Source organism: Rhipicephalus microplus, chromosome 5, assembly GCF_043290135.1.
Source record: "Rhipicephalus microplus isolate Deutch F79 chromosome 5, USDA_Rmic, whole genome shotgun sequence".
NCBI lineage: Eukaryota > Metazoa > Arthropoda > Arachnida > Ixodida > Ixodidae > Rhipicephalus > Rhipicephalus microplus.
The window spans coordinates 150,681,306-150,701,300 of record NC_134704.1 but is presented as its reverse complement, the minus strand read 5'-3'; the positions used below and the strand labels follow the sequence as shown (position 1 = coordinate 150,701,300).

Below are 19,995 nucleotides of genomic sequence, written 5' to 3'. Positions count from 1 at the left end.
CACGTCTAAAGCATCGTCGGCACTACCTTGGTTGCCCCAAATCATGCAAATAAATACATTTTCAGCCTCTGCATTGCCCGATTTTTTATAAGACTGAGAAGAATGCAAAAATGTTTGCATTGATCACTCACCCTAATCAGATTAGTATCCTCCGTGAGGACACTAGAGGAATTCATGAAGTCAAAATGAAAGTAAATACATGCACACAACAGAAGCTGCCTGCATTACTAACGCATTTTCTCCCTCTTTCTTTTTGCAATTTTGTCACAAGGACATTTTTTTTAGTTCATAGTTGCCTTTCTGCATCAGAGTTTCATAGAGTTTTCTGTCATACAGTTGGCAGTTTTCTGTCTCCTCTGCATTTATTATCAACATGCCTTCACTGAGACACCAGTAATAGTACATTCACAAGCAAACACACCAAGAGAAGAAGAGTTTAATTAACTAGGGGCCTCACCTTGTGGTTCGAGGCTGGGGAGGGCCTTGGTACCCGAGAGAGGAGGCAGCCGGCTGGCTCCACGTGAAATTCCACCTCTGGAGTGAAAGTGAAGACGGCAATATGTTCAGAAACAGTCCTTCTTTTTCCCATCCGAAAGGCCGCCCCTAGGCTAGGCAGGTGCAAATATTTGAGCATTATGAATATTTGAACAAATATTAGGATATTTGAATTCAATTTAACATGAATTTAAATTAGTACAAATTTGGAAGGTTCAAAACAAATGGACAAACGTGTACAAAATACATGCAACCCCTTGTAAAGGTGGTTTCACTGCAGTAAGAAGAGTTTTATACTATGAATAAATCTACATAGGGGAAATATGCACTGCCATAAAGTGCAATTTCAGGTCTAAATTAACTTATTACCCTTATTCAATTCTTCCTCCCCTTTTTTCTTCTAAGCTTGTTATTGGCCGCGAGATCGAGCAGAGTCACCGCCTGGCGATAACTGGTCGAAGTGGCGAAGTGTGCATTACTCCAAGTGTCGTCGCGTCGTCTGCTAGCCACGTCGTGTTTCTATGTGCATGTACGTCATGCACGTTCTAAAAGTGTGGTTCGTCCGGTCATGTAAACGCGAGTGTAATTGTTTCTAGGTATGCCTGAGACGATTTACGAAAGCATTTGGTCTTGTTCGGCTGCTACTGCATTGTAATAAGATCGACGAGCGCAACTTTCCAGACTGCTGTTTATTTTTGTCGTACCCTCCATTCACCAGAATAATTTCAGAGTGGGTGCCTCCTTCTGTTTCGAGCACATCGCAAAATGCTCTTGGCATCCTCCCAAACATGAAAAGTGTTAAATGGTGTGTGAATGCAACGTTTTATAGCGACTCAGTTGCAAAAACAAAAACAAAAAACTGGTTCTGGGCTATGTGTGGCGCTGTTGGTAGATGTACAACTATTGCACTGTAGTTTACTGATCATGCGAGCAGCCTTAATTGTGTTTATCTAGCCGTGGTACCTTTGCATAGAAATATTACTATCACATAAACTGCGGCACATCGGTACTTAAACTGTACTTAAAATAAAGTTACCATGCACAACCGTGTGCTTAGATTTAAGAACAATTTAAAGAACCCAAATGTTAAAATTGATTCAGGCGGCATGCCTTACATATAATGTCATATGATTTCATTTAAAATTTCCTCTTTTTTTTTTGTCTCTAGCGTTTCTGTGGCATTGTTAGTGACCGAAGGAAGGCAGTGGTCATTTTTTGTCTGAAATAAGAAAAAAGAAACATGCTTGTCCCATTAACCAGGCTTTAGTTGTAGCCCTGTTATGCACGTGATCAATCGATAAAAGCTTTCTGCTTAACTCTTATATTTTTACTGGTGCAAGAACATGTGCGTACACGTGGTAAACGCAGCGTAGCGCAAAGCGCCATCAGCCACTAAGCTTCCCGACTAGACTTATCGACTGTCCCAGATTTTATGGTGAACAGAATGAGAGAAAAAATTAATCATGTGCGTATAAGGTGCGAACGGTGGTACTGAACTAATCGCACAGATATGCGGGCTTTCTACGATTTTTCTTTTTCTCTTTTTTGTAGTATGCAGATGACAAAGATGTGAAGTTCAGTCACGCTACAACAGTGCGTAGCAGGCGGAACACAAGCTAACCACATACTAACAACACAAAAAAGGCGTGATTTAGTGAGAAAGCGTGAAGAAAGCCACCCAGGGCGAACATCCCTTTGAAAGGCAAAATGTGCTTTACTCGCGGGTAATGTTAACTTTGCATAGGCATCGTGCACCGATTCAGTAGAGAAGAGCGTAGATATTAACAGCAAACTATAGTCAATGCCTTTTATTCGCTGACAATTGGCTCAGATCGCACACAACGAAGCGCCACTGCGTGTATTTGTATACGGGCCGCCGACTACCTATCCACACTTTCGCTGCATGGTGCTGCCATTTATAGCCCGATCTCGCCGCGAATACCGACTTAAGTGCTCCAAGTATAGTTAACTTTAAAACAATGTATTCAACAGGTTATCACTAGCATCCAACCGAGACTCAAATTCTGCTATCATTCAAATTTGCTTCCACTTTCCTTAGAACCAATAACAATGCTCTGTTTCAATTAAAAAAATGTATATTGTGCAGGTGAGCTGGGTCATGATATATATGCTAATTTTTTATAACAGTATGTAACATATAGAACTCAATTTCAATTCTGAATTTTTTGAACAAATCACTATTTGATTGGAATTCTCTTTGAATTTAAAATTTACTACTTATTCACATATGCCTATCTTAGGCATAACGTAATCCACAAAAACCCATTCGAAGCACACCGCACATACACGAAAGAATTCTTTTCCTGCATAAAGTCTAGTAATGAACCCACTGATTCCACCCAGCAAGTCCAGAGGGTGACATGGGCAATGTTCAGTTGCTCTGAGGTATGCTCCTGTGCTTGCCCTTGGTGTGACCAAAGCACGTGTGTTTGTGTTGTTTCTCGACCATCACTACTCCTTGCTTGCTTATAATAATAGATATCTGGGAATGCTAGTAAACTTGCATTAAAGATGCCCAGCAAAACTTTTTCAGCATGGTCAGAAAATGCTACCGATTTCTATGTGAGGCTCCCGAAAACAGGCGAGCCAAACAATATAGTGCAGCAAGTAGCCTAGAATAGAAATAAATCAGCAAAAAATTGCTTTCTCTTCTCTCAACAAATGATGCCCCCCCCCCCCCCACTCACACACCCGCACACACTATACCTGCGAAGTTCAAAGATTTTGAAACCGGGAGAGTTCCGCAAAATAAGGAAGGGGGGGGGGGGTGTCGTCCCCATATTTTTTGGCGCCAAGTGAGAACAAAAGAAAACGTTGACTGCAAAAAACAAAAGTGGGGGGAGGGGTCCCAATCGCAAGCACAAGCATCGGCGTTGGTCTTATAATGGCTTGGAGTGGCTGAACACACGACAGTAGAGTTTCCCACTAAGGTGAGAGTCTCAAAGGGGGAGCGCAAATACTCCCGAAATTTTGCGTCATCAAAACAATTAGCAATATCTATTTCCATGAAAACAACTCACATACGTTTTCCTGGGACACAGGTGAACGGACAGGACGCGGTAGCTGGCCACTGCGAAAGCGCGGGTCAAAGCTTTGCTTGCTACTAAATTCTTTGGACAGGAACAGCAAAACGCTTCTAGCCTTCTTTACGCCGTTACTGTCTTTAGTCTACGGCTGCGTTAGCCGTGTGCCCTCGGAGCTCATAGATTGCTATTGCGTCGCTGCGACTCTGGTTTTGTGAGGGGCGGTTGTGTCAAATAGTAGTTCCCTTTTCAATCCACGTGCGCTGGCTGCGCACGTGCCTTCAAAACTAAGTCGTTTCACTATAATCGCATAGCTGCGGTTTTGTCCACAGAATCTGCGGACAGCAGAGTTGTTTTGACTGGTCGAGCGTTGGACGCGCACACATTTGGAGTTTTGTTAGTAATGTCGTTGCCATTACATGTTCGTGTCAAGCACGACCGCGGTTTTGTCCACAGTTGTTGTAGCAACAACAACCCCCCCACAGTGTAGAAGACAGTGCGTGCCCTGGTCACATTCGTGCTTCTGAGGCTTCGAGCACGCTGCTCTCAGCCTTCGTTCGACGGTTTCAGTACTAAAGTTCATATCACCCGCCGCGATTAGTAAAAAGTGTTCGGAACATTCAAATTTTGGCCCAATAGAGACAGTGGAATTTGGCTGAGGAATTACACGAATTCGTATCTGCTACGGTTTCACATCACTGAGACTCTACCGCTTGTTTAGATGAACACCTCCTAAATTCGTTTATATTAAAATGCGGTAGGTTCACAAAAACCCTGGAGCGGATTCACCTGCATTTTTGTCAATGCGGCCAGATCATGAACAGCAATTTTGATTTCCAGGAAATTTTCATGACCACTGCACAAACGAAAGAAACGGTCGAAATCAAGGAGTCTCCCGGACAGTCCGAGAGACTTGGCAGGTACACACACACAAGGCTGATCTCCTTTTTTAGGAATTGGTATAACACGAAAGTGAAACGTGTCTTTGCAGAGGTAGTTGAGCATTCATTGTGTACTCTTTCGTCACAAGGGCAAAGGAATAAATGCTGCAGTAACAAATAGCAATTTCACGCGAAGAATGGCAGGCAGCTCGAAACTTGCAGCGCACAGCTCAAGCAGGAAACATGCACGAAATGAGCACGAGCAGGAAAAGTGCAGATAAACAACTGTCACAACTCGACACTTAAAGCACGCTGCTCAAAAAGAAAGACGCATGAAACGAACGCACAAGCATACACACGATGAGCGCGAACTGCCACAATTCTTACTTCATTGTATGTGAGCAGCGCACTCCTTTCGTAAACGTGACGGCGGCAGCGAGTGAAGAGACCTTTGTGATCTTCCAAATCACACGAGTCTGATAAGCGGAGATACCACGTTTCGTAGTGGTGGCACTTATCGAAACACTAGAGGCGTTGACCTTTAGAGCACACTCAATACGAGACCTTCACACCACCTCACCAGTGATGACAAAAACGCGCTGAAGTAGCGGAGCTCTGAGCACTGCCAAACGGTATATGCTGTATAAATTACCTTGCCGTTAGCAGTCTTGACAACGTACGCTCTGTGGCCTAGTGATTAGCTCTGTGCGTAGTGGATTGAGAGGTCGCTGGTACGACGCCCCGTGGCATAACCTATCCTTTTCATTTCTTATATTGCATTCTGTTAATATATGTTTGACAGAAATATGTCAGTTGAGCAGTGGTGGACACTTGCATAAAACACTTTCATGCTGAAATCGTTGCATCACAAGCCAGGTATTAGCCGTTGGGTGATTTGAGCATGGTGTGGTCGGTCGTTCCTGGGCCCGCGCTAGAGGCTGCAACTTGCGCGCATGCGCTTGCACTGAAAAGCCATGAATTCAGAAAAAAAGAGAGAAAGAGAAAGAAAAAGTTCTCAAAACCACGAGATGTGCTTAACATGTTTTCTTCCCCTGTGCCATCCCTCGCAGCTTAGCTTACAGCGCTTTTGTTTGGATGAGAGAAAAGAGAACGCAATGGAGACAGCGTGCGACAAATCATTGTAACTCCTCTTGTACTGGACGGATTCTAAAAATTTGTGCAGGGGTGAAATAGTGAGGCAATAATCTACTATACTGAATTTATTCTATAGCTACATGAAAAAGTGTCGCAGAGTCCCTTTAAAAAAACCTGTCTTTTGGGTTCAAGAAAGCCTGAAAGCAATAAGTGGATTGACGAAAACAATGGATTGTACAATGTATCAGTGACTTGTAAATGTAGAGACACTTGCACAATGAGAAATAAAACAGGGAGCAAAAACAAGGTAGTATAAATAATCGTACTGCTGTAAGAATGTCTGTTCACTGTTAGAAAGAGCTATTCCACTAACATCCTGTATTTGATTAATTTAGATTTTGACTTGTATTGAGACTGAAAATTTACAATTCACACATTTCATCCATGTGATAAAATAAAGCCTAACCTCTGAAATTTAAAATTTTAAAGGGACCCTGAAACGCTTTTGACGATTTTTTACAAACGTATTGGGCCAGTAGACCAAGTCCCAAGGGTAATTTAGAGACTGATTTGAGCTCTCTGCGTGAACTGTGTAATTTATTACAACGCTTTAAAGCTGCAAATCGCTCCAGATCGCTGCAGATCACTGCCACTCAGCCAAAAGCATTTTCAACCGCCCATACACCAAGCGACACGCTCTGCTCCACTGACATCATCGTTTCCACCTGATCTGATTGGCTGTGAAACGCGCAGACAGACTGCCGGTATCGGATCAGCGGCGACATTTGAGCGAATGCGGTCTCACGCCACATCATGACGCAGGCGCCGTGAAGGCGGAGCTTAGCCTCAAGCTCTCGAAGGAAGAGTTGAGCGCAGTTGAGGGTGGAAGACGAAGCAGAGAAGGAGGGTACTTTTTTAGTACTCGTACCTCCATTAAAATTAGATGTTTCGATTGAACTCTGGTGCCAATGATTTGCTCCAGTAGTGGTCTAATCAAAAACGAAATTCGAAAAAACTGTTTCAGGGACCCTTGAAAGTTCTAGACTAGCACCTGAAACTTCTATCATCTTGCACCCTCCCCCATGTGGTGTCTAGGCATGTGCTAATATTAAGACAAATACTACAGTATTCAAATTCCCTTCTATTCTATTTTAAATTATTAAAAATTTCGTAGCATTCGAAGTCAATGAACAAGTGTATATTGCTATTTGCTATTGACCAGAGGATGAAAAAGAGGCTGTTGTTGCCCCAGTCACTTTAATTGCATAAATACTATAGATACAACCGTATTCTGTCATCTCCCCATAACATCTTTGGTGGAGGGGCGGGTCATATCTGAAGCACATCACAGAACTTCGCAGCGGGCGTCTTCTTGGCCAGTACACATGTCCGCAGGCAGTTCCGTTGATCCAGGTCCTGCTATGCCAAACGCATTCGACTACGTTGTTGTGATCCACCTCCAAGACCCTGGCCCCTTCTGCAGGACTGACAACGTGCATGTGGATAAGTGGCTGGCCGACCACGAGCACACCAGCAAGATCAACCGGTGGGATCCAACTTTGATGCTGGGAAACGTAAGCTACTACCTTAGGGCAACAGCCAGTGTGTGGTTCGACACGTACAAGGAGAAGCTGATCAGTTAGGACGCGTGCAAACAAAAAACGAAAGACCTCTTCGGAAAGCCCATCGCACGCTAATGAGCAGCCCAGAAAGAACTCTTGTGCCATGCACAAACCTCAACTGAGCCGTACATGGTGTACATCCAAGATGTTTTAGCCTTGTGCTGGCAAGTTGACAACCACATGCCCCAAGTCAGCCACATTCTTAAAAAAACACTGAAGACAAAAATAACAATTCATGTCAAAGTGAAAGCTCAATGTATGAGGTCTAAAATGACAATAGTATTATCAACTGTAGTGCCCTACTTACTGAGAAATTAAGGTAAATGCACAAGAACACCTGTGCCACGAGTAGGACATTCGCAAAATGATCCCGATGACGTCAGACTTACCACCTACAATTCTTCACCAGTAATCGAACTAGCTGAACTAAATAAAAAACCTTTCATGAATCAAGAGATGTAGTAAAATCCTGCTTGTTCATTCCTGTTTGATTCATAAACAAAAAAAACGCTGGATGTTACTATGGGGAGTGGTGTGAGTGATTAAAAAGTTCAATTTTCGCCTGGTTAAAGTGGACATGTCGCGCAATCTAGCGTGGCCCAGCTGAACCAAGCACATCTGTCATCTGGGAGGATATGGCAGGATATTGTTCAATGGCAGCTACTGCTGCTGCTATGGCGCCCGCCTCTTTCGCTCTGCTGCTACTAGAGTCGGCGACTGTGCAGTACAGCCGGGCAACATTGTGCATGGCAACAATGACATGAGTGTTTCCATTTTGAGGTGGGGTAACCTAAAGTGTGCTAACGCGATGCAGACCACTAAAACGAAATTTTCTTTTAAAATAAGCACTTATTTGGCACAAAAGTAGCACTACGAGGTTTCTGAACTGCTATCTCAGCAATTAACATCAACTTAATAATTGCCTTTAGTCTCTCTTTGAAGGACACCAATGACACCTTCCATTTGCTTGTGTACAAGGACAGCTCGACCATTGACGACATGATCAGGGAGTGCCGACACTTCGAAGAAGTGAAAAGCCGTCGAGTCACGCAGCAATTCGCTTCGCTCCTTAAACTGCCGCCATGTGCGAGAACATCCCGGTCCAGCCACCGCCCCAGTACCAAAGACCTCCTGCACCTTGCGTGACGAGAGATCAAGGCAGCATCTCCTACTCCTTCGCTGGCTCGTTCTTACGAGGGGGCTTGCCTGACAATGCAATGATAGAAGTGGCTTAGGCTGCTTTGGAGCAGCTTTTGGAGTAGACAGAACTGAATTTTGGAGCAGCAAACCTGGCTTTTGGAGCAGATATTGTTAGAGTCAATTTGAAGACATTTTTTATGTTCACCAAGACATCCAAAAACCGAGGTTGTGTCGAGCCGATGTTCGGACACAACCCCTGTTTACGGATTTTTCACCGCAAGGTTCCATCCACCTTTTCTACCATTTTTTTTAGTACTGCGTTCATGACACACGAATGATTAAATTACAATGTTATGCATGCTATTCAAGCATGACAGAGTAAAAAAAGAAAATTCTATCACCATAAGTAACCTTACCATATTTAATACACAAAGCCAATGATTAAATTTAAAACCATAGCACTTCATTACAACATGACTGAAGATCAGTTGACAGCCAATTTTTCGGAAGCCAAATTTTTCAGACATGCTTGCAAATTTAGACGATTTCACGACAGTATCACAAGCTCTATCGACGTCTATGGATAAGAACATCTAAAATTTTTGACGGGGAAACTCTTCGGCGTCCGATTCTTTGGGCTCTCAGCCAACATTCCAAGTATGAAACAGCTTTCCTTAAAGTACCTACCTTTGCCATGTCTATGACCTCATAGGCTTAAACGAGGCAATAAAGTGTTAAAGTATTATTGTTAAGATCGAACACTGTATGTTTTGCCGCACCGCACTGAACACTTTGCTAACTGAGCGCGCGCGGAGCGATGTGCTACACGTGAGCTGGTGACAGGGACACGGCCCTGTGGCTCGCTAAGCCTGAACCTACGGTGATATTTCGTTAGATGAGTAGCGAGGTCATCACACTACTTAAAGCTGGAAACTGAACACAATATTTATGTTGTTTGGCGGTTTCGTAGTTCAGGCATTAGAGGGTTAAAGATGACAAAATTAAGAAAAAAGGGCTCCTCACAGTGCAAGCTCTGCTAGCTCGTCCTTTGCTGGAGCGGTCTCAGCAGCCCTGTTCTTTACCGCTGGTTCCGGTGCTGCAACTTTGGCATGGCTGGTGTCGGGAGTCTGCAAGACAACAAATGTGCAGCATTCACTAACATGGAAAGGAATGTCTGCATTTTCATCACTGCAATGCTTGTGCACGGAGCACAGGCCATAAACTCAAGAAATTTATAATTTCTTCTCACATTTATTGCCATGTTGACTAACCAGAAGCAATTTACGAATAGCCTGTCTTGTGGAACCCAGTAATTTGAAATTTGTGACTAACTTAGACAGGAGCACAAATGGCAATAAATATCGATGCACACTCTCAGATTTTGCCAAAGCATTTGACTCTGTGTACTTATGGTGCCCTATACCAAAGATGTCTGCCCTTCGACTTGATTAATTAACAATGCCGTAGTTACACATTGTTGTGCGCGTCCCTTACCTTCAATTTTGCAAAATGTGTAACAGATGCATTTTTTCGTTTTCTGTACAGTGTTTTATCATGTTGTCAGGCACAGTTGAAGAAGTACACTTTGATTCAATAGCTAAAATGGGCAAACTTGTGCACTGCAAACAAACAAGTTGGAAAAAAATGTCTGAGTCCACAGCAAGAACAATAGAGTTTTTTAAATATACGGGAACTCTGGCGCTAGTGTCTATGGAAGTTGCAATGCACGACACTTCAGCGAACATGGGAATGATGAGTAGTACATAGATTTGTCTAATCTTTGTACTTTTGGCTCCGTGTGTGTTCGTGTGGCTTGGAGTCGTTTTCTCGTGAAACGAAAATAAGCAGACGTTAAGCCGTTGTGCGTCACCACCTTGTTCTTTTAGGCTTCCCATTTCAAATCGGGTCATGAAGTTCAAAAGGATTTGTTCTTTTCTTTTCAACAAAAGCGAAACACAGCAATAAACGAAGCCACAAGTACAATTCGCCGCCCGCAAGAAAGCAGACTCGGCAAATCTGTGTACTACCCATCATTCCCATGGTCGCTGAACAATCGCAGCGCCAGAGTCCCCTCTAGATAATTTCAGAAAACTCTATGGCAAAAACACCTTCACTTTTACAGAAATCGGCACCTCGTCTTTTTTTCTTGTCCCGCGCAGCTCGCACGTGCCCAAGTGTCAGCGTTGATCCTGGCAAGCTCTACTGGCAGTTCACTTTCACTGTCTTGCACACACACGCCGCAGACAACGGAGGGTGTAACAAATAACCAGCATGCGTACTTTATATACTTTAAATGCAGTGATCCCACCAAAGTCTTCTGACTAGGACCAATTTTCGGAGCAGCCAAATTTTCATTTCGGAGCACTATGGAGCAGCACAAGCTTCAATCTTTGAGCCCATTGCAGCAGCAAAATATTCATTTTGGAGAAGCAAGATTTTCCATTTTGGAGCAATCTGGAGCAGCTAACTTCACATACTGGAGGAGAAACAAGTTTCATTTACATTCAAGCGCATGAATAATTATTTCGGGGCTCTTGTATCCGGTGAAGAGCTAGAAATATTTCCACTAATTTCAAATTTCATGACGCCAGTCATCTTAGGAGCATTCCCTATTTTTAATTAATGATGCAAAATATCGGCGTCATTATGGTGGCCATTCCGAAAAAACTTTTGCAGTGATGATTTTCGTAGCAAATGAACAGGATACTGATTGAATAAAATTGTACTTCATGAAATAACATTCTATACACCTATGTGGCTATCTATAATGTTACGAGTAACTTCTTTAATAATCTATTCACAATGCACAGAACTCGACGAGCAAGATGGTGCCAGTCCAGCATCAACCAAAAACTAACTTTGTCCTCTTCTTTCATGCATCCGCGTTATAGCGGCTGTTATGTATCATAACTCGGCGGTGGAAGCACCGTCCCAGTGCGTAATTTACGCAGATGATGTCAAAGGTGGGTAATAGGGCTTTAGCCGAGCCACGTGAACGGTGTCGGTCGGAGCTGACGATGACTTTGTTGGATCGGTAGGGGCAATCTCGTACATGACGTCTGTCACTTGGCGAACGATACAGAATGGTCCAGTGTAGGGCGACAACAGTTTCTCAGACAGTCCCACACGCCGAGTGGGTGACCAGAGGAGCACGAGAGAACCCGGGGAAAAGTGCACGTCCCTATGGTGAGAATTGTAGAGCTGTCGTTGGTGCGCCTGTGAGGCCTGTAGACAATTACGGGGGACTTGGCGCGTGTGGGCGGCGTGGGCGATGGCTTCCCCGGCATATTCAGTGGCCGCAGGTAGCAAAGTGTCTAAGGGTAGAGTTGGGTCCCAGCCATATAGGAGACAGAAGGGCGAATAGCCGGCAGTGTTGTGACGGGATGAGTTGTAGGCGAATGTCCCAATCCTGGTGGTCTGGCGCAACGTATTTGGCAAGCATATTCGTTAGGGTCCTGTTGAGGCGCTCTGCGAGGCCATTTGACTGGAGATGGTACGAAGTAGTACATTTGCGCTTGGTATGGCAAGACCTCAGGATTTCGTGAACGACAGCTGAGATGCGGCCACGGTGCGTGAGAAGTTGGAGGGGAGCTCCGTGTACTAATATTATGTCGTACAACAGAAAGTCCGCAACGCCGGTAGCACAGCTGATCGAGAGTGCTCGTGTGATTGCGTAACGCGTCGCGTAGTCAGTGGCAACAGCAATTCATTTATTTCCGGCTGTGGAGAGTGGAAAAGTTCCCAGCAGGTTGAGACCAACTCGAAAGAAAGATTCAGCGGGAACGTCGATTGGCTAAAGGTAGCCAGCTCGAAGGGCAGATGGCGTTTTGTGACGCTGGCAGGGCTCACACGCGGCGACATAGCGTAAAACAGAGCGAGCAAGTCCGAGTCAAAAAAAAAAAAAAAAAAAAAAAAAAAAAAAAAAAAAAAGAAAACCGACGTACACGGTCGTATGTACGAGAAATGCCCAAATGGCTCATCAAGAGAGCGTCATGAAGTTGGTAGAGGACAGTGGAACTCAGGTGCGCTGGGATGACAGGAAGTAAGTCAGATCCGAAAGAATCAAGGTTACGGCGGTGTAGGATCCCATATTTGGCCAAAAACATTCGTAGGGACGGGTCGTGAGGCGTTGACTCCAGTTTATCAATGATGGCTCATAAAGAAGCATCCCGACCTTGCTCTTCGCCAATGTTCAGCAGCTGCGACACAGAAAAAACATCTGCGATAACGTGAGTATCGGTTGCTTCGTCCACGGGGTAGCGAGATAAATAATCCGCATCCCGATGTAATCGCCCTGTTTTATACAATACAGAGAACTGTATTCTCGAAGCCATAGGGCCCAACGAGCGAGACGTCCTGTGGGGCCCTTCAGGGAGGCTAGCCAGCAAAGTGCACGGTGATTTGTGACAACACAGAATGAGTGCTCGTACAGGTGTGGAGGAAACTTGGTGACCGCCCATACAAGGGCGAGGCACTCGCACTCTGTGATGAAATGGTTGCGCTCGGCTCGAGATAGCAGTCGACTTGCATAGGTTATAACACGGTCGTGTCCCCCTTGGTGCTGCAACAGCACAGCTCTAATGCCGTGTCCACTGGCGTCCGTGCGAACCTCGGATGGGGCTGATAGATCAAAGTGGGCCAAGACTGGTGGCGTTGCAAGCAGGGTTGTAAGTTGGGAAAACGATGACGCTTGGTCATGGCCCCGGTAAAACGAGGCGTCTTTCTTCAGAAAGTCCATGAGGGGACGTGCAATGGTCGTAAAGTCCTTAACAAAGCGTCTCAAATAGGAACACAACCCCACAAAACTGCAGACATCCTTTGTGGTCCTCGAAACGGGAAAGTTTGTAACTGTGCGAATTTTCTCTGGGTCTGGACGCACGTCTTCGGCATCGACAAGGTGACCAAGCACAGAAATTTGACGACGAGCGAAGTGGCACTAGGAGGCGTTCAACTGGAGTCCGGCTCGATGGAAAACATTAAGAATAGCTGATAAACGATTGAGATGTGAGTTGAATGCGGGCAGAAAGACAGTAACATCGTCAAAGTAACACAAGCAGGTGGATCATTTCAACCCTTGGGGCAATGCGTCCATCATTCTTTCAGATGTGGCTGTCGCATTGCAGAGACCAAAGGGCATCACCTTAAACTGATAAAGACCATCAAGAGTGATGAATACGGTCTTCTCGCAATCCATCTCGTCGACGGCTATCTGCCAGTAGCCTGAACATAGTTGAAACATAAGTAGCTCTGTACAGGCAGTTGAGGGCGTCATCGATGAGAGGCAGAGGTCTTTTTTGTAATTTTGCTGAGGTGATGATAATCGACGCAAAAGCACAATGTTCCATCCTTATCTTTAACAAGGACGACAGGAGAAGCCCAGGGGCTGCATGAAGGCTCGATAATGTCTTTTTCAAGCATCTTTAAGACTTCCTCTTGTATAAGTGCACGCTCCGACGCAAAAACACGGTATGGGCGTCAGTGAATGGGAGTCGCATGACCATTATTGATGCGATGGGTGACGACGGTTGTTTGGCTTAAAGAGGTGTTGGCAAAAGCGAAAATGCAATGATATCCCTCAAGAATGTGGCAAAACGCTGCGGCTTGCTCAGGCGCAAGGTCCGTTCACGCCATTCACTCGATGTCAGCGCCCAAAGAACGTGATGAAGTTGAACCACTGACTGAGCTGCAGCAATTGTCCACTCTGAAGGGCTCGACATGGTCGTCTTAGAGAACGGTAATTTTGGCCTGGAAGATACCCTGTCGTAGAACTTGGGTGGTGAGTAAGAAGTTGACCGACGGAAGGAAGGTGCGGCTTCCCGTAATTGTCAAAATCATATGTGGCACAGCAACCTCATGCGTAATCATCACGGCAGGAATCGGGGCCACCATGTAATCACCGTCAGGTACTGGTGGCGTGGAGGATAAGTCGACGTGTGTGACAGACTTAAGCAGGAGGTGCGTGAAATCAATGCAGCAGAGGCTGGTTTGTGGTAAGCTGGTCTGGTAGGAAAAGAGAAGTAAATCGAGGTGGGGAGAGCCAGCTGAACAGTCTATGAGGGCAGAACGTGTGGCTAGAAAATCTATACCAAGAATGAGTTCATAAGGGTAACGTTCAATAACGTAAAAGATTCCGGTTCGTCATTAACGTTAAGCTAGGATTTCCTACAAAGGTCGTCAATCTACACCAACAATGTTACGAGTAACTTCTTTAATAATCTATTCACAATGCACAGAACTCGACGAGCAAGACGGCCATAGTCCAGCATCAAGCGAAAACTAACTTCGTCCTCTTCTTTCATGCAGCGGCCTTGTAGCGGCTGTTATGTATCAATATATATGGTAGACATAACGCTGCGACGTACAACACTACAGACACACACAGTCGCAACTGCACTTCCCTTAGACGACTCTAAGAATATAGAAATGTTGTTTTTCTCCACAACCAATTATACTGCTAGGCTTAACATGACATCATTTAGGAAGTCTGATAAAGCCAACCTCTTCCCGTACTCATCTCTCTGTGCTGAAACTACACGACTTAACAAACTTCATTTTCCATTTGCAGCAATGTTTTATGTAGCTAGGGCATTCTATCTATACTCTTGAATCCCCCGGTCATGTTCTAGAAAGCAATGCATAAAAAAAAGAACCTCACAGGATACCTTATGCATGCGCCTAAGACTACTAGAAGGCGAGAGCTGTTTTCTTTTATTGCTATAGCAATTGCAACGCCATTCTCGACCAGTCTTTGCCATCGCCAGAGGTGTAGGTAAAATTTTCTATTTTGGGAGGGGGGGCCGAATGCACTTTGATCTGAAGGGAGGGGGGCATGCAAATGGTAATGTAGAGGTATATATATATGCCATGGCAAAAAAATTTTCGGAAGGGGGGGGGCATGTGCCCAATGTGCCCTCCTTCCCCCACCCCACGATTGGCTATGCCACTTGCCGCCGCCATCATGTTTTGTGTAATATCCCAATCGATAACACCCCCCCCACGCATTGTGTGTTTAAAAAAAAAAGGCGAAAGCGCATGTGCAGGGGTGACAAACGCAGCTAAAGCAGGGATAAAAAGTCACAGCTTCTCCGCAAGGGCAAAGCAATGAATTCAATAGCGACAACTTGGGATGGACTGCTGAGAACGGCAAGCGGATTGAAACGTGCAGCGTGCTGCTCACGCACAAATGACACACGAAAACAACATACACAGGATGAGAGCAAACTAACAATGTTTACCCCTCGACACTTAATGCGCTATTTAAACAAATACGATGCACGAAACGTAGTCACAAGTACAGATGAGTGCCAATTAACAAGTGCCCAGTTATACTTTGGTGTGTATGAAAAGCGCGCTCTTTTCGCAAAGGGGCCCTGTGCAGCCAGCGAAGAGTGACTTTTGTGTTATGCCAGGCAACTAACGAACTAACACAATCGTTCCGGTGAAAGCCGAAGACACACAATTCTCCCCACCAAAGGATAAGCGCGTGCGCACAACCATCTACCCCCCCCCCCCCCCCCCACATTCGCGGGGCAAAGTACGCGTGGGAGATAAGCACACGTCAGTGCATCGTGATGAGCTGGGTGCCGAGCGCAGGCAGTTTTTTTTTTTACCTTGCGTTTTTATATATACAGATACATATACATAAACAGTGAAATACTGCGGCAGTGACGGCAAAAAACCAGCTGAGACTGTCCGTATAGCTGTTATCGCAATAAAAGAGCCGACCTACCTCCTGTGGACGAAGTGCAGATGCGATAGCATCATCCCATGTACCAGGCCTGCCATTGATTGTTACTAAAGCAGAGAAGAATGCGCTACCCATCTTCAAAAAGCAGGAAGGAACTAGGAACGCAAGGTGGGAGGAAGGGCTGGCATTGTTAGGAACTTTGGGTGTGATCACTGGCACTCGTGTTAATTCGGCAGGCATTATAGCTTTCTATCTTGTACTCCCAATGCGAACATACTTTTGGTACCGCATTCATTGCTAAGAGCCTAAGTGAAACTAACAAATAGTATCTTTAGGACACGACGTCGCATAACTCAGATGAACGCTCACTAAAGGGACAATTGTCACTCAGATTGCCGAAGCGGTTTTTGCGCTGTCAGTTATCTAAATGCGGAGCATATGTTATAGTAGCGCAGAAAGTTTACAGGCATGTCTCATTAGGCCTTGAAATAGCGAGGTCGCAAATGCACCCAAGTGATGCAGCTTCCGTCCCATCCCCCCCCCCCCCCCCAAAAAAAAAACGAAGCAATGATTGCGATGAGGTGATGTTAATTTTTTTAACCATCAGATATTGGCCTTAGAAAGCGAGACGCGGATATGTAACAAGGAGTAGCCGCTTCACCGTGGGCTTTCCAACCCCAGAGCCACCAGCGATATTAAAACTGAATTCCGGCTGCTCCAACCAGAAAGCATGCTTTTAATAATGAGATGAAATTAAAAAAAAAGCATGCAAAAATTTTGAATACAGACCCTAGCAACCTCGACTTCGAATTGGCAGGGTTTTTTAGGAGCACTTACCACGACAGCAATTACAAACGCGGATGTGCTGGTGGAAGGAATTACGAAAAGGAACTTCTGAATGAAGATCCATGAACGAAGTACATTAAAGAAAAAGTGTCAGCGTGTTTCCACCGTGCATGTGTTCTTCTGTCGACACAAAGTGTGGGAAATTAGACTGCAATATCAAAAAGTCCACCGATGAATCGCCACCACAGTTTCACAATACAGATTGGAATAGACATCACGAGCTCCTGCGAAGAGCCTGTTTCGCCGTTAAGCGGACATGCACAATAGAAATTGCGTTGGCACTAAACGTTGGGCCCAAATATCGTGGATTACTTAGGATGCACGCACGACCACTGTTAATTCAGCGGAATATTTTAGGCACGAGATTGTGGCTTTGGTGGCCCCGAGAACAAGATGAACATGTTTTGATGCGCTGGCGTGGCTATTGCCGGTGATAGACGCTCCTAAATCCGACTTTGGTGCATTTTTGCATAATTTTTGTTGATATTATCAGGATGGCACAGTAAATCTGATTTGGCGCACTTAAGCGCAGTTGATGCAGGAGTGGGATCACTGTAAATGTATCTTGCATCAATATCTACCACAGTGCTTTTTTAAATAATTCCTTTACATACAATTTATCCTCGCTTGCAACAAACCATTAGAATGGGGAAACAAGCTCAGACATTACTGCCCAACAATGTTTTTCTTTGCAACAAAAAACATGACAACTCGGTTTTGCAATTACCAGACACAGAGCTAACAATTACAGTAAGAACTTCTGCACACCTATGGTAGACCCTATGGTGTCCTCAAGAAACAAGTAGAAGCCATTCATACTATTGTCCGTCTCTATAGAAGTGGCATATGAGCTGTCAAGACTCAAGCAGTAGTTCCCATAGCCTTATTGAAGCCATCCACACCACAACAGATTAACCCAATAACCCAACAGGCTCAGGCTTCAATGAAGAATGTTGCACCTATTGACAAAAGAGACGACCGAGGGGCTGTGCTCATCATGCCAAGGTAGAAACATGGAAGATTACCACGTTGACATCAACTTTTGCCCTCAGCTTCATGGCCTACAATAAATTGTCCTGTCTGCTCGTTAGACCTGTGCGGCTGTACCAAAATAGCCGGCGGCGGCGCGCCAGTGTTTCCACCTACAGTGACGGCATGTCAACGGCATGGAGTCCATTGAATCGGCGGCGGCGTGGCACGGAGATTGAGGGGGGGGGGGGGGGTATCACGGTTCAAAAGTTGGTAGGGATCGCAACTTGTTCTTTGATGTCTGGAATAAAGAACTCTTTCCCCTAAAGGGCAAGGAAGTTGAAGTGACAGCAGCATGTCCTAATGTTATTCATTTTAAAATACCGCTGTTTCTGTCTTCGAGGCATAAAAGGTGTAAATACCATTGTTCAGCACTTTGAAAAATACAACTTAACAAAATACATGTTCATGCAATTCTTTTTTCCACTTTCTCAGAACGGCGTCAGCGCAGATACCCATAAAGCTCATTCCAAAAATGCACACGTTCCATAGAAAAGCAAGCAACAAACAAAAGAAAACAAAAACAATTTCAAGTATTCTATCGGGCACAATATTTAGAGGATCTAACAACTGGGTATGGTGTGCAGAAGATGCAACGAAGCATATGGGTGCTAGAGCACTGAAACCAGAGTGAACTATCTTATTTATACAAGAAGATGACACAAGTGGGAGTGCGCCGATGTTCGATAGGGGCTGCAGCGATAAACCATGCGCATTCTAAGCGTATACAAGAAACACTGGTAATAGCGACAAAATATAAAAACTTACTGCTTTTTTAACAGATTGTCACCAAACAACCAATCCTGATTGATATGTGGGGTTTAACGTTCTAAAACCACCATAATGTTATGAGAGACATCGTAGTGGAGGGCTCCGGAAATTTTGACCACTTAGGGTACTTCAATGTGCACCCATATCGAAGCACACGGGCCTGCAGCATTTCGCATCCATTTAAAGAAACGATCATCTCTTATTCGAGTCTTACTAAAGTCTTATGCAGTGTCAGTCCACATCCTTTTGTCCACTTGCTTAAAGTGCGTCGGAGATACCACAGTTCTCGAAGATCTTGTATTGCTCCAAAAGAGAAATAAATAAAAGGAAAAGACAGGGAGGTTAACCTAGACAAACTGGTTTGCTACCCTGTACGGGGGTGGGGAAAAGGGTCGAAAAGAGGATAGATATAGAGAGATATCAAATAAATTACAAAAAAAAAAACCACATGCGTACACATTCAGGGAGTTCCGATCACAGTCGTTTGGACAGGCCGGTTGAACGCAAGAAGCGCAGGAGCGCCTTTACAGCCTTCTTCTGCGACATAAAGTCCTGTTGGCAGCGCAGGATTCTTTCTTCCGAAAGAGGCTGGTTGTCCAGTTCATCTAGTGCATTGCAGAGTGACTGTCTCTGCGAGCAGTATTATGGGCATTTACACAGAATGTGCCAAGTTGTTTCATCACTGCCACAATGGTCGCATGCAGCGGTGTCAGCCATTCCTATGCGCAACGCGTACGCATTGGTAAATGCGACGCCCAACCATAATCTGCACAGCATAGTAGCGTCTCGTCGGCGTAATTCCGGAGGAATTTGAAGACTGAGAGTTGGGTCTAAAGTACCTAACCGTGCATGGACGAAATGTGACTCGTTCCATTGTGACGTGGTGCGCTTGCGATCAAGCATGCGGAGTTTCCGTGCAGCTCCAAAACATTGTGCCATTCTAAATTTGGTGGGAGAGTTATGCCAATGTGTTGAAACTCTGTGACCCGTACTACACTTACACTGTGGTTAGTATATGTAAAATGAAGAGGCCATTTCTTATTTGAAAAAGTCATCACTACAGTAGCTTTGCAGCTAGACAATTGTCATGTTTCACTCCCATTATGAAACAATGAAAAAGAAACAGTAATCAGTGAATCTTGATTTTAAGTATTAGAGATGATTTTACATATAAAGCAGTTGTCTGCATACATTTCATATTTAATTTGAGTTTTACTGATAATCTCACCAACGTCACTTTATAAATAAAAAAAAAGTTGCCCAAGCACTGACACTCGAGGCACCCCTGATGTGATTTGTACGTCACAGACTTCGCGTGGTTAAACATAACAAATTTTAAGTGTGATTACAAGTAATCTGCTATCCACCAAATTTCAGTTTTTTTT

At 44.6% G+C, this 19,995-nt stretch overlaps 1 protein-coding gene across 3 annotated transcripts in view; it reads right to left on the bottom strand.

Moving 5' to 3' along the window:
- The window catches only part of LOC119174175 (uncharacterized), a 43,856-nt gene that overhangs the window by 8,039 nt on the left and 15,822 nt on the right, over positions 1 to 19,995 (bottom strand). For all 3 annotated transcript variants that reach the window (XM_075896049.1, XM_075896048.1, XM_037424996.2), the window contains exons 4-5: positions 9,301 to 9,404; positions 458 to 534 (exon numbers count right to left, since the gene is read on the bottom strand). In XM_075896049.1, coding sequence (XP_075752164.1) covers positions 458 to 534; positions 9,301 to 9,404 — 181 coding nt within the window. The remainder of the gene's footprint in view (positions 1 to 457; positions 535 to 9,300; positions 9,405 to 19,995) is intronic.